Below are 16,282 nucleotides of genomic sequence, written 5' to 3'. Positions count from 1 at the left end.
GCATTATGCCACGGCATTCATAGTTTATTGACATCTACTTTGAGAAGATAACTCCAAGACTGATATATTGCAATGCATTTGAAAAATCAGTGGAATGCAAACGTTGTCGGTGATGACAAAGGATTGATGTCGCAAATTGGAAAATAGGAAGACAAAAAATCATCAATAAATTTCCTCCATACTGATTGGATTGATGTCTAAACATGACGCGACAAATTTCATAATTCGTATGATAATTTTTGAAACACGTGTCTGTCTCTCTCATACTGACATCGTGGAATATTATGGCTGACATAGCTATTAATACAAGTATGGTTATTCTAGGAAATTTGAAGACTTTTTTGAGGGTTCACTGTGGGAAATTTTTTTTTCAATGGTGTGCATATATTTATTATGGTGGGTTTAGATAGTAAATATTTATCATTCTGAATGAAAACGCAAATAAACATACATCGTGTGCATAGTACTGTCGGGACACTTTTTTTCGACAGGAAACGTCATTCAATATGTATCAAATGTTATTGAATTCTGTTAAATGAATTCCACAGCAACATATTTAGAGACACAACTCCAACGACAAGGCGGTGATGGTGCTGATGCTTTTCACGGGGTCCTGTACCCAATATACTAAGATAGACCTAAAATTTACAGGGTAAATAGATTTTATCTATACATTATACAATTGCTTGGTTTAACGTGGCTTTTTTTTTGGGGGGGGGATTTTAGTGGCCGTATACTGCAGATGGCAGCTATTTAAGGCAGGTTGGACTATACATGTATACGTATGCATAAACGCCCACGCACACGAATTAACACGTATTGCACATTGGTGTACTTAAAAGGAATTCTACTCAGCAAGGAATCAAAATCTGAAGTCCTGTTGACGCGAACATCTTGGGATGATTTTTCCCCACATATACTCTGTCAAAGAAAAACAGATACTCTAAAAACACACAGATTTACTTTACAACCACTTCAAACAATTTCAGTGACTACTTTTGAAATCTAGTATTAAAAGACATAGGCTCTACTCTCAAGAAATCAAAATTTAAAAAAGAAATGAAAATGGAAAGTTCTGACATAAAAGTATAGGCCTATTATGCTCTCACAGTATCAATCTTAACCATGTAGGGTTTTGTGTGGTACAAACGTTCCAGAAACTACACTACGTACTGTTGGAAACAGCTTTAGATATGACTTGTCAGCGATTCTTGGAGAAAAATCAAAGTGGATGTGATGGACAAACATTTTGTAAAATGATTGTTGGAGTGATCGCTCCATCGTCAATGAGTGATCTTATCCACACACACACACATACACACACACGACAATGTGATATAAATGTACACACATGCATACAATTCAATTACTGTTATTATGATGCATTTGTACACTCACCAAAAAAAGAAAGAAAATGCGTTTTCAAGTTTAGATTTCTCATGGAATATTTGGCTGAAAGCTAATGTATTATATACCATATTGAAGGTAATTTATTTGGCTATCAACCTGGTAGATCATCAAAAAGGGAAATTTTACGCATGAGTGAACACCATTGTTTTTCTCTTCCAGGGCACAAAAGTAAAAATTGCAAAACTGAACAATTTGCCATTCATGAGTATGTGCTCTTCCATAGAATAAGAACAAACAAAAAATTCCACACAAAAAGAAACATGAATTAAGTTGCAAAAATAAACCTTTGATCTCTATGATATCTTTAAAGACCAAAAGATCAATGAAGGCTAAAAATAAAGGGGGAAAATAAAGCATCTTATGTCAAATCTATATTCAAATGAAATGAGAGAAGTAATAATTAACAAAAATGGTAGAAATTTGAGGGTTTTTTTTTTTCAAATTTGGAAATTGTAAATAATGTTCGGTTCTTGAAATTGTCACATGGATTCTTAAATCACTAGATTGAAAGAAAATCATCTGCTCATTTGACCATCTTTATGCTTATTATTCCCTTTGTCATTTGAAGTTTGACTTGACAGAAAATTTTTGTTTTTTCCCCTTAGTTTCCCACTTTGTTTTCTTAGAGGTTATAAAGAGATAAAGAGAACAAAAAACTTATTTTTCCTATTTTATTCATGTCTCTCAATGTGGTAAACTGGTCTTTTGTTGTCAATGTTATCGTAAAGGGCATTTGCAAATAAAAGAGAACTTGTCAATTTTTGCATTTTTAATTTTGTGCCTTGGAGGACAAAATCGAATGTGCTTACTCATGCGTAAAGTTTTTTCTAATTAAGCTGTTATCTTAATAGGCAATTAAATTACCTTTAATATGGTATATAATACATGGATTTTTATAAAGATCTTCCATGAAAAATATGACCTCGAAAAAGTGTTTACTTTCTTTTTTTGCTGAGTGTATATCCTTTCATTCACACAAACATTCTAAATGTCCAATGATCATAACGATAATGATTAGCAGAAGTATTAAGTTTGTCATTCACAAAAACAGACCTTGAAAAAACACACTTAAAATAAATAAATGAACAAACAAACAAATGCAAAGAACTGCAAATAATCGCATTGATATTATAGTCTTGAGCATGGCCGTATTGCCCGAGAGCCCGTTAGTTTTTTCAAATGCTACCTACGATTTTTTTTTTTTCATCTGGCAAATTTAGGCGGGAATGATCGTCGAACTTCTGGGATGGGTGGGTGTTCTTGTTTCCAAAACATGCGGACTCCTTCTGATCTCGGAGGAGTACAGTTGACGTACATCGCTCGCTAACGCTGCCTAGATTGATGTACATCCCTGGCATCATTTAACATCATTATGTGTCCAGACGTATTAATGTCATTTATTACTTTGAAATGATTATATCAATTCTAGGAATTTAAATGCAATCTGCTTATGAATAATGCAGCATAATGACGGTGAATTTACTGGTTCCCAAATATCCGCGCTTTCGAGACACTCGCAAACCCGTATATAGACTGCTCGATCAATATGTAATGTTGCTCGTTCCTGTTCCATAATGTATACACGCTTAAGATAACCTGCCAAAAGTACGTTCGTCTTTGTAGTATGCGATAGGTATGACTTATACTGGTATCAGCGATATCAGAGCATCACCGAAAATGGATGTATGTTTTCTCTTGAGACAAACGCTTTCGTTTTCAGTAGTTTCGTTTCAACTGACTCCCCATGTCATATGATTACAATTGAGGCTTTAATCTGTCTCAGAAGTGGGCCTTTGTTTCGGTTTTTCAATTTTCAAAGGAGATTTACAGCAAAATAATAATTGTTTCAAGTGACATCGATCATGTCGATGATATGTAATCAGACGCTGTCTTCAAATTAATGAAATTCTTCCGTCGAGATGTTTTCATTGCAACTGCATCAGTCGCAAAAGAAGCTGTCTGTTATTCATTGAAAGCATGCACGTTATAATCGTGAGCAGCTTATTTTATAGTCATCCGAATTGTTGCTCTATACCCACAAGGCGTGATAAGGTATGATTCTGACGATGCTTACGAAAAATTACTTGTCATAAATATGATTTAGACCAGAAGAAAATACTTTTGAGATTTAGATTCTATCAACTTATGAGTTATAAAGTCAATTTCTTACAGGAGGGGGAGGGGTGCTTTTGGGGTTATTTTTTCGTCTAAAAATCAACTTCAATAAATAGATATTGACATTTAAAGTCAGGTAGAATGAATGTGAGAGTAGAGGTTCTGTTGTTGATGCAGTTAATTGTATACTTAGTAGTGATGAATGAATATTACTGTAAAGGGATTGTCAGTAAAAATAAAAGGTAATAGTGAAAAAAATATGCGGTATATGAATTGTGATCTATGTTTGGTGAAATAATTGATCAGAATGTAAGGATTACGGAATTGATGTAAAGGTATCGTGTATTTGTTTTGTGCATTTTGTTTTCAGTGATGAAGAATAAAATATTCTTTAAAACAAAAAACAAAACAGAACAAAAATTAACTGGGATATTTCTTTTCATCCATTCTATGAGGTATCCGAGAATGACTCTGTTTAGCATCTACTCAGATATTATTTTGCAGACCATTCAAAATATAGTTCCCTTTAGGTGCTGATCCGTCAACGAATCTGAAAAATGGCTGAATGAACTCATAAGGCCCAACTCCGACCTGGTCATAATCACAATAATTGATTGCAACTCTCTATCATTGCAGATGATTCCAGCCAAGGCTGATTTCAGCTGCCCGTTTCAAACAAGATGAAAATAGAAAAAGTGCTAACTCACTATACGCAGGAGGCAAACAATGAGCGTCCCACGCCGTAAGAGGAATTATCTTTTCAGCCCCTTCGAGCCCATCTCTAATAAGTGAGTTTTAAAGAAGCTGCACCATTAGACCGATCATCTCCTCAAGCTAAAGCTTGCGAGGCGATTTTTCTGTGATATTTAGATTGATAACACTGATCTCGCTTTCGACACAAGGTAAACAACCTCTCACTGTATCCTCTTCATATCATTCTCTTTTGTGTGACTAACTCATCCCGTTTTATTCGTCTTCCCACTTTCGTGCAGTGGATCTGCAACATCCTTGCCCCAACTCTTCTTTCTTCGCTCGATTGAAATGAAACAGAATGCTACGGCTTATTATTTCCAACAGGATTTTCCATTTTCAGTTGCATAGGCCTATATAGGTTCGATGTGCGGTGCTACCAATCTTTCCTCTCAAATATCACCCGTACTTGAGTTTTCACTAAAATGCAGTATTTACCCTACAGTATCTTTAAATTTAACAACTGAGTACATTTTTAAATTCTCAGATTGTAGTCACCATGAACAATTACACTGTTTCGATATTATTTTATAGCAGGGGAACGTATGGCAATGAGGTATTGACGGAGCCAATATTATTATCTCTTCGAGTCAGGGAACTACCCAAATGATATACATGACAACAACCCCAGGCATATAAAAAAGGGGAAATGCACCTGAGACATTGAGGCATTTTTCTTGGCAACTTTCTCTTCTGCATCTCGTATGAATCCATATGTCTTAATAAGTTCAAATTTATTCATACTGCAAACAAAATAATGCAGAGTTATACTTGTTAATCGCATTATAACATGGGAAAAAACACTTATCCACTGGTTTCTTCCTAAACTCCGCTGACATGAAAAGACGTGCTAATGAAAATGTAGATGTAAGAAAATGAAAAATTTAACATAATAATGACTTAATGAAGGAGGTGAAACCGATAATGATTTTAAACAAAATGAGACCGAGTTCAAAATATAACAAGCATGCATTAAAAAGACCCGTATGTGATAATGTTTTCGACGTTTCAAATTAGAATTTCGCCAAGTGATAGTTACATTTCTTTAAAAGAAATTCCGTCCAAAGTAGCGCAGGAAATCTATGCGAAATGAATGCAGAGCACTATAGATGATACCAGAAACGTTTGGCTCATTGACTGTACGTGCATGCGAATGAATGGGTAGATTGAAAGTCATATTAGTTCAGCTTTGGGGCAAAGTAGTGTATGCTAGTGCTCAAGTAAATTACACGATATTACAGGACATTGGAAATGGAAAATATTTATTAATCCTCAATCAGATTTTCCGCATGAAACTGCGTAGATTTCGTTCTGGAAATCACAGGACGCCTATCGTAAAAGAAAGATTTATAAACATTGAGAGAAATAATCGTTTGTGTGCTGTTTGTGTACCTTACATGTCAAAGGTGATGTGTTTCATTATCGATTTTTCTGCCCATCATTCGAGAAACAAAAGGAATTACATGTAAAGAAATACTACATTCAACACAAAAAATGTGTACGAATTATTTGATACGACAAATACACATACGCTAACTAACTTGGCGACATTTTGTAAAGCTATAATGTGTCAGTTTTGATTTGTTTGTTTATCAGTAGTATAAGTTTTTCTATCATCTATTCTTATGCTACATGTTGCTGTTTAAAACTCTTCATAACTTTTCGCTTTTTGTTTGTTTTTGTTTTGTTTTGCAATATTTTCACAATTTATCTACTTTGACATCATTCAGCTTTACTGGTGCCTTTTGATATTTTACTTTTCCGCCTCACATGCATTTACATTAAGATTTTGTTTTCATTATGTGTAGAATCCAATACATCTTTCTCAGCTATTCTAAAATATCATTGATATTGGTTACATTATTGTAAATATCATTGTAAACAAGCTTCTTGAAATGAATGGTTGATTTCCTAATATCCTAAAAAAGGATGACAAACTGTCACATTTTATATGTAAATATGTCTTTGTGTTATACTCTTTGTCAGCTTATCAGGAGCTCCCTGACAATCATGAAATAAAACAAAAGATCCAATGTATCATTCAAATGCGTAGACGTAGACATAAACCAACCATCCTGTTTACGTTGCCTCCGACGATACGCATCGTTTACTCTGTATTCACCACGTTTTGTACATTAGATTGATTGAAAATACTGAGTATATGTCCATGGCTGTACGCGGGATTTTTTTTCGGGGGGGGGGGGGGGGGCAAGAGCATGTTTAATAATGTATCGAGAGAGCAGAGAGGACACGCAAGCGAGGAAGCATGGCGACCGAACAAGGGGGAGGGAGTAATTTTGCCTTTATACAATGAAATTCACCCTCCTGGTGCCCACTTTTTCTGAAGTATGTTCCGCCCGCTTGTACGTCTTTGACTTTGTACTAATTTTATGGAGGTGAAAAAAGAGAGGGGGTGGGGGAGGGCGAATTCTCCTTCCACACAAGGAAGGTTTTCATATATAATTAGAATAGAAGTTCAACGACCTGGTACACACCTTTGTTGGAATATTTAGAAATTCAGTGGAAACAGTAAGAGAAAATATATTCAGAGACAATGTAAATGGCTAAATTGTGGTATATGTCACTTCTTTTTCTGTGTTTGCGTCACCATTGCGAACTGAAAGTATAGAGGTGGATCGAGCAGGGTAGAGTGTTGAAAGAGGGGATACCCCCTTACTGATCAAATTGCAACTGATTAACAAACTGCCCTACATCGACGTAAATAAGCACCGACTTAATCAGTGTTTCAGTAGTAGCCATGATAAGATAATCATGGGCATACATACTCGCGCTGGGTTCGAACCAACGATCTCCTGATTACCGGATAGGCGGCACATCCACTGGACCACCGAGCTGTCGCCCGACAGCCAGTGCTGGTTCTCATTCATACAGCACGCATCGAGTACTGCATATTTTATTCAAATTGATAAAATTGTGAGTTTAGTTATTTCTATTACAACTGTCGTGCTTTGCGCCTTTTTTATCATGGCTACCCCTAAAACACCGATTGATTCGGTGTTTATTCATGTCGACGGTTAATATTAGCAATGATTAAAAGATTGGCATAGATTGGAATAGATTTGTCAATCGTAAGAATTCATTAATTGAATACTGGTCAAATCATTTGAAAATCATACATCAGAGTAAAAAAAAAAAAAAGGAGAAGTGTGGTTTGAAAGTTTCGGGAGGGGAGAAGAATTGCCCTCTCACACCCGCTGCCTACCGCCATGCAATGTTTACTTCCTATGTATAAAATGTAAAGTATAAGCAACAGGGGTCTTAAACTTACCGTGTATATTTTTCTCCTCCATGCCGCGGGTAGGCTGTCCACAATTTCTTCAAGACTGAGCTGCTCGGGGGTGTCGTTATCGTTGTAGCCTTCATCGAGTTTTTGAATGAGATTCCCCATCTCCGACGATTGCTGGATAATAGAGAGAGGAATTGAGGACATCAGTCTTGTTATTTTTCAACTTGTTGCCATCATGAAAAGTTTGGTCAGCAGTTCGTGGAGTCATCAAGATGTGCTGGCAGAGACTGGTGTCTAGCACCTGTTAATACTTTTATACATTCTGCATGGTCGTTTTGTATAGCAAACTTGATTTTGGCGTGACGGAAAGCTAGCGGTCATTTTGAAATCTCATACATCGGCAAGTGAGAGAGAGAGAAACAGAGAGAGACTACAAACTATTCAGCAATCTGTATGACAGAACACAAATCGATTGCACTTCTACGAAAATTCTAGAAGGAAAATTGCACAGCTTCACCTTTTGCACGTGGTTAAACGATACTTTACAACTCTTTATGTGCAGTTTACACATCGAAAAAGAACACAATCAAAGCAGGATTTTATTGAAACCATATTTGTCATGCATAGATTGTCTTGCTAAAATGATTACTGATCTGTATGTGTTATGTCTCCTTAACGTACTAGGTATTCGTGAAAATTTCGCGAGTTTGTTTGTATCATCTTACGGTGAATCTTTGGTTTAACAGGCACGAGTGGTGAAGGAATTCCACGAGCTCGACACGAGCTGTATATGATCCACGAGCTAGACACGAGGCAAATAAGGCCCAAGAGCTCGACATTACATCGTGGGCTTAATTTACGTTGTGTCGAGTTCGTGGACCTTATTTGCTTTTACTGTCTAGCTCGTGGGCCTGTACTGTACTTACTGTCTGTCGTGAGCCTGTGTCACTCGGTGTCTAGTCGTGTTGTGGCGTGTATGACTCGTGGGTGTATGACTCGTGGGTGCATGGATCATGAACTTTTTTTCTTTTTTCAATGTCTAGCTCGAGGGCCGTATGACTCATGCTCGTCTCAAGACGATTTACAAAGTTTTTGTTATGTCGCTTCCATCTATGATCTACTAATTGCTTGCTCACGATGTAACTTAGCAATGTTATGTCATCTTGCAAGACACGCAATGCAGCTAAATTAATGTGTTTTCACTGTATAATCAAAATACTGTCTAGAAAGACTGATGATACACAATGTCCCTTCAATCACTGCGATGTGTTCACATAACTTGCACGTATACGCACGAGGGCATTGAACGTTGGTTGATATCAACGACACGATCCATGTACTATTTTCCAATGAAAACAACATACCAAATGTAACTTGATCTTATTCAATTCATTATTCACTTTACTTCATCACTCAAAAGGAGCCACTATCACCATGTAATTTCATGATCTATGTCCACATTTCATTTACTACCATTACCTGGGGCATTAATTAGATTTCAAATTAGTTTTAATGATTTAAAGAACGGTTGAAGTGCATGCATGGGCTGACGAACGAGCTGGAACTACTGATATCGGAGATCAGAGGCAGGGACGCAAGGATGTGTTAAAGCCACGTAGTCTGAGTCAAGGCAATTCCTATTGCGACCAAATCAAACAGTACATTCTCTAGGGTGATATTCACTTGAATATTGCACGAGAAAGTGACTGTTCGTCTGAAAGAAATAATCCCAATAGGGTCCCACCTAGAGCAGTGGAGATACACATATTCTTACATGTTTAATATAACAATGACAAAAAGAAAATAGGTGTAAAATGAGGTGTAAAAATGTCGTTTACGTATTGATTATATAATACCCTTTCGCAACTATCTGGGTTACGCTTTGTAATGCGGAGTAGTAATGTGTATGCCTGTGTGGGTGTATGAAAATATGTAATGAATGTGCCAAAGTTTTTGCCAAAAGGAGGTGTACGCTGCATGTAAGGGGTAAAAATGTCGAGTGTGGTTAAGAGTGTAATTGCATCCGTCTCTATCTGCATTTATGAATGTTTTAATGTCTAACGGTTTTTATTGTTATATTTGTGTTTTGGAAACAAGAGTTGTGAAACGAATAAGCAATAGTACAACGTTATCATATCACTATACCTGGTCAGTAATGTAAGATGTCAATGTCACCTTTTTTTTTTTCTTCTCTCTCTTCAAGTTTACTATTTTTTCTTCCTCTCATTATACTGGCCAGGTTTATGGTCGCTTACTTGAATGTGTTTGTTCATCTTTAAAGGTACAACCCTGTGAATGCATACCATGTGCACTAGTCCACATCATGTGATTATAAACACACTCTAAATGAGCTAAAAAGGGGAAGGTGCAAACATGCATTGTCAGCTTGGGTGTAGAAGCAAGTGTATCCATAACGCCGGTATTCGTTTACGAATCGATTACATAATACCCAAACGCAGGTTGCGATATGCAATGCGGAGTATATACATGTGTATGCTTCTGTGGGAGTATGAAAATATGTGATGCATGTGCCAAAGTTTTTGCCAAAGGGAGATGTACGGTCTATGTGAGGTGTAAAAATGTCGAGTGTGTTCAAAAGTGTTCAAGTGTTCAAAATCTGTTTTTATCTGTATTACATGAATGTTTTAATGTCTGACGGTTTTTTAATGTTATATCTGTGCTTTGGAAATTGAGTTATGAAATGAATAAGCAATGTTATGTTATTATATGACTATATATGTTCTGTCATGTAAGTTGTGGGTTTTTTTTATAAGTGCGGTGATATTGTTTTGATATGTTGTATTACTGTGTAAACTACCTCAATTCGGCCTTGTTAGGCTGCCATGGTAGTTATCTTTTAAACCATGAATAAATAAATAAATAAATAAATAAATAAATAAATAAATAAATAAACATTATTCTCACTGGTGTGTCATTTGGCCTGTGTTTTGTCTTGAGCAATGTTAGCGTGATTAAAGTCATTTATGGGGTAGTTGTTACAATGATGATGGTAGCGATAGTAATATCACTGTCATTCACTATCATCAGTATACGGAAAAACAGAGCTGTCAATAAAGTCATCAATTCAACTATTACTGTTCATTTTTTCTGACAACTATCGCTCTCATTGTCATAATTCATATATCGTGAGTATAGGCCCTACACACATTATGAATGAAACTATGAAACATTTGTTACGTTGGGGTAATATACATATGTATGAATTATATATATATATTATGTAAATATTATATACATATATTATATATATATATGTTATATATATGTGTATATATATATATATATATATATATATATATATATATATATAAATATATATATATATAGAGAGAGAGAGAGAGAGAAGAACGAGAGTTAAAGGAAAGTGTAAACGAAGAGTTAGCGGCTTTTACTGAAGTATATTCATGTTCCAAATCCACCCACAATCATTCTTGCTTACGTCACTTGTTCCCCCCCCCCCCCCATAGGATACTAGTAGGGGAAAGCTTCAATTGCGTGCTTCAAAACTTGGTTGCACCTTGCAAAATCCGAAGACTCTAAAACAATGTCAGGTATGATGTCACGGTAAAATGTTCCCACGGCCTCTCATACTACTAAAGGGATAGATTATATAGAACATCTTGTGTGTACAAGTTACCTCAGAGATGTAATACAGTATCTCTCCATATAATAGTTATCTCCACAACACACACCTAATTCCGTGTGGGTTAACATCGAGACGTAAAAGCTCGTGGTGGTATTTCCCACCGTGCACTCTTTTACGCTGAAAGGGGCATCAGTTACCTTTTATATTCACGGTTCGTTCAACATTCTGTGTACTTGGGGCTCGTGACAAGATTGGATTATGATGCAAGTTCTCAAGTTATCGGCAGAAACGATTTTATCTAATTTAACATCAGGTTTATCTCACGTTATCGTGTCCCAGATCAAATATAGGACACACTGCTCTCAAGTACGTAGGCACACACTCTATAGCATTAAAGAGCTAGAGGTGTGGCGCCCTTTTAGCGCGGGAGGTGACAAACAGGGAAACTTAAAGCCTACAATGAACGATTGTGCATGCTAGCGGAGGGCCGGATGTCGCACTTGCCTAAAACGAGCGCCATAAAACACGTGGGAATTGTAACGGTAATAAAGAATGGTTTTCGACTTGCAGCAATCGACTAACACAATTTTGTATTTGCACGCACCATGCACCTAATTGTGCCTGTGACGGAGATACAAAAGAATGCATTCCAAGCAAGTGAATCAAATTTGTAGCAAATGATTTTGTTCAGATTTTATTTCTTCTTTGTATACTTTGAGCGCCAGGTTAATGTCAACACGGGTTCTTTGTTGGTTTGGACTTCTTTGTTTGACAGCGTAAGGTTAGACAATGCTGACGATAGGGTACGGGACACGTCATTTACCTAACAAATATGTAGAATGTACACTTAAACATGAAAAATATGTCATTTCATTAAAGATATTCGCGAAGAGTAAAGTAAAAAGGAAAAAGGCAAAATGTAGAGCAGATACACGGGCACACATGCTAATTGAAATGGTAAACGCTTAGTGCTAGCACGTACGATAAACACATCTCCATTAGTACCGTTTGTATCTTCCACTGAGTACCTCTAATGACATGAAGCTATTCGTGATCACACCAGCAATATCTGCCATATCATTTTTCGCGAGGTCCCCTTATCCCCTCCCGCGGCAGGAGCCTGCACAGGCGTGATGATACAGCCTTAGCCGCCTTTTAGCACCTAGTGGGAAGAAGGGCGGGAATGGTATGGGGAGGGGACTGGATGCGACTGAGGGAAGTCTATTTCTGCCAGAGGTGAAGGTCCGAATATTAGATTAGGGAATAGGCCTACATGTGAACACTTTATTTGTGTGTGTATGTGTGTGTGTGTGTGGGGGGGGGGGGGTGTTTTCTTTCTCGTAATCGTATTGGAGCCAACATGATGTATATAGGAGTAAGAAATTCGTTTTGAAATTATTTTACTTGAAGTTTTCAAAACGTGAACAATGATTATGATTAAGCTACTAATGATTTAATTCAAGATACATTATTCAGTCTGTTTTCTCAAACTTTACGAGTTTACGTATTTAGTTTAAATGTAATGCTTGTGACTCGCGTTGAGATATCCTTCCTCGGACATCGAATCCAACATCAAAATAATGCCTTACAAGTGCCGATCCTTGTCACACACAATTTTTTCCTTATTCTCAACAGAGAATTTATTCGAGAATATTGCAACTGCTCAAAGTTACTTAACAATAAAACAAAGTAGATATTTTATTCATTGGTGCTGCCTGATCAGAACGTAAAAAAGTGCATGCAAATAACAACAGTACAAAATGATGACATTTCACCTCATGATTAAGATTTACAAAGCAAGTACACAAAAACTAGTAAGAAAATAGGGAAGGCGAGAATGAAAAATAAGATTAATATAAATTTCAGATACATTATGTATTCACTTTTCATTTGTCTAAATCAAGCAGACGCGAAAAAAGAAGAAATCATTGATGCTTTACTGCACAATCTTTTAACCCTCCCTAGCCCATCTCTGCCCATCACTTTGTTCATGCAGAAGATACAAGCTGCATAAAATATCAATGAGGTAATTTTCTTTCGGTGTTTACCGTCCCAACAGTCAATATTCCCTCTCTAAGGGAAACTCCCACACACGCAATACACAGATAAGCATACACTATGTACACGGTGGAAATGTATGGTTCGTACACCTGATCTAAACTATGGATCTGGACATTGTAAATTAGATCGCAGCTTAAATCGTATTAGCCCTCTTTTGCCCCCCTGGACATAAACTCTGAAACTGCCTAGAACACGTCATAACCCAAAAATTGGGAGAATACAGCTGGTATTTTATATTTCTTGAAATCGGATGATTATTTTTCAATATTATTGTAAAAGTCATTTACGAAACTGGAGCTCCCCCGGGCGCGCGCTGTTTCCGAGATGTTGCGACGTTGAACATGGTAGGTGTAAATATTGTGTCTCACGCCACATCGCACATTTGGATCTGCATCACATTAAAAAGAATAAGCTGGGACAGAACCCTCTTTCCCACCCACACAACTGTGATATTATTTTACAAAGTTAGCATTGACTAGCATTAATTTCAAAATGACATAATGAAATTCGAAATAGAAAGTGTCCTAATTCATGAAAGTCAAATGACAGCATAAATTCAATTGTTTGTAGACTCTTATGTCCTGGAGAATAAAACAAACCAATGAATAGAAAAAAGAAAGAAAGAATTATACGTTTAAAAGAACCTAAAATGCTTGAGAGCGGAGGCTTACGTATAGAACCTAGCCTCGTCCCAAAATGTATTTCCTTATTTTCCTATTGTCACCAAATGTAGCAAAATCAACCTGATGACGCCGCCTATGAAAAACAGAGAGGACAGCCATATAAATAGCTTAATGTGCTAAAAGGAATAGTGTGAAAATGATTCGGGATAAAAATGTCAGCCGTAAAGATATCAGGGGTATGTCAAGGTTAAAGTTTGACCCTTGAGATCTTGACCTGTGACATTCTTACCCGTGACATATTTCCCCACTGGCACTCTTTCTTCCGCCATCTATACTGCTGACTTTTTATTTTGTCTCTCACATTATTTTGTACCCCTAACATTCTTACCTCTGACATTTTACCACTGGCAATTAATTGAAATTTTTATTCCTGACATATTGGGTGCACGTCACGAGACCGACACCCACGAGTCATACAGCCCGCGAGTCATACAGCTCACAAGTCATACAGCCCATGAGTTACACAGCTCACGAGTCATACAGCCCATTAGTTCGACACTAAGCTAACAAGGCCCACGAGACCGACACATTAAACCCCGTGTTGTATCATTCTGTCGAACTCGTGGGCTGTTTTTACCTAGTGTCGTACTCATGGGCTGTATGACTCATGAGCTGTATGACTCATGGACCTCTTTTCAATGTCGAACTCGTGGGCTGTATGACTCGTGGGTGTCGGTCTTGTAGAATGACCCCATGATTCACCCCTGACATTTTTCTCTGACATTTTCACCCCTGACACTTTTATCCATGACATTTTACCTCTGACATTTTACCTGACATCGTTATAATGTAATGTAGAATAGAGAATACTCGCCTGCAGTATATCTTTGAGCGAGTCTCCGCTCTCTGAGATGTCCATGGCTCTCTCTGTAAGAAACAAGTAAGAATCATAAAATATGTTACGTAAAACACACGAAAGTTTTTACATTACATTACATTATACCTACATTCTTTTATTCATGACAATCATAAATTCAAGATTAAGGTAGAATTTAAACACAAAGATTTGTTCAAAAAATATCATTCCCGAAAAATGATAAAAATCATTATATAGAATTTTATGATCACCACACTCAAGCCACATCAAATGTTGGTTTTGTTTTGTTTTAATTTGTTTTGTTTTGTTTCGTTTCGTTTTTTTTTTTTAGGGGGGTTCTCTCACTTTGGGTTCAGTAAATACTTAACCAAGAGGGATTGTTGAAATTTATAATTCACATGATTCATTACAGTCATGAAGTTTTATAAGTCAATGAATTCAAAACCTTACGAAATACTTCTTTTTGGATATTCTTTTCCTTCCGGTTCAGTAAATACCACATAACTGTTGGTAATCCAAGCTTACATCTTCCCATTCTGATACTGCTGTTTTATCAGAAAGGTGAATTGTTGTTGTCATATTTGCTGCACAGTAATTTGTTTGTCAATTCAAGTTATCATAAATAAATTGTTTGCACTGGAAATGTGGGTTTTTCCTTGTAGGTATTAAGTGCATTGCGCGAAAAGTAATGTGTTTTTCGCCAAGTCAATGCGGGTGCACGTCACGAGACCGACACCCACGAGTCATACAGCCCACGAGTTATAAAGCTCACAAGTCATACAGTCCATGAGTTATACAGCTCACGAGTCATACAGCCCATGAGTTCGACACTAAACTAACAAGGCCCACGAGACCGACACATTAAGACCCGTGTTGTATCTGTCGAACTCGTGGGCTGTTTTTATCTATAAAATGTCGAACTCATGGGCTGCATGACTCGGGGGCTGTATGACTCATGGACCTCTTTTCAATGTCGAACTCGTGGGCTGTATGACTCGTGGGTGTCAGTCTTGTGGGATGAAACCCCGTCAAGGCATGCACAGACATGATGTTAGAGCATGACACCATTCACGATATACTCACTGCCTGATTGATGAATCCTGGCACATCGTATCCAACACTCTATAAAAGAAAATACAAACATTTATGGAAAATACATTATATACATACATACATACATACATACATACATACATAATGAAGACGAACAGGTGTTAAAGGACAAGTCCACCTTTATATACTATGTGGATTGAGTGAATGCAGCAATATTAGTAGAACACATCAGTGAAAGTTTGGGGGAAATCGGACAATCCGTTCAAAAGTTATGAATTTTTAAAGTATCTGCGTAGTCACTGCTGGATGAGAAGACTACTTAAGTGTATGATGTCATATGCGTACAAACATATAAAGAAAATAAAAAGAGAATTTTACAAAAATTCACTTTTTGAATAAAGTGCACATTTCTTCGACTTGTTACTGACATATATTAAGGGTAATATTATTCCCCCTGCCTTCTGAAAGAGAGAAGTCAGGTGTTCTTTTGTTATGCGAGAAAAGTGAAAATATGTTGAATATTTTCTTTATTCTTTCTT

General features: G+C 36.8%; 1 protein-coding gene across 1 annotated transcript in view; it reads right to left on the bottom strand.

The window, feature by feature from the left end:
* The window catches only part of LOC139726693 (uncharacterized), a 64,706-nt gene that overhangs the window by 12,961 nt on the left and 35,463 nt on the right, over window positions 1-16,282 (bottom strand). The window contains exons 3-5 of the mRNA XM_071637677.1: window positions 15,774-15,812; window positions 14,688-14,740; window positions 7,565-7,696 (exon numbers count right to left, since the gene is read on the bottom strand). Coding sequence (XP_071493778.1) covers window positions 7,565-7,696; window positions 14,688-14,740; window positions 15,774-15,812 — 224 coding nt within the window. The remainder of the gene's footprint in view (window positions 1-7,564; window positions 7,697-14,687; window positions 14,741-15,773; window positions 15,813-16,282) is intronic.

This window comes from Diadema antillarum, unplaced genomic scaffold, assembly GCF_040938485.1.
Source record: "Diadema antillarum isolate AM-2024a unplaced genomic scaffold, OU_Dant_1.0 seq00000097_RagTag, whole genome shotgun sequence".
NCBI lineage: Eukaryota > Metazoa > Echinodermata > Echinoidea > Diadematoida > Diadematidae > Diadema > Diadema antillarum.
This window is presented reverse-complemented; position numbering and strand designations above follow the sequence as displayed.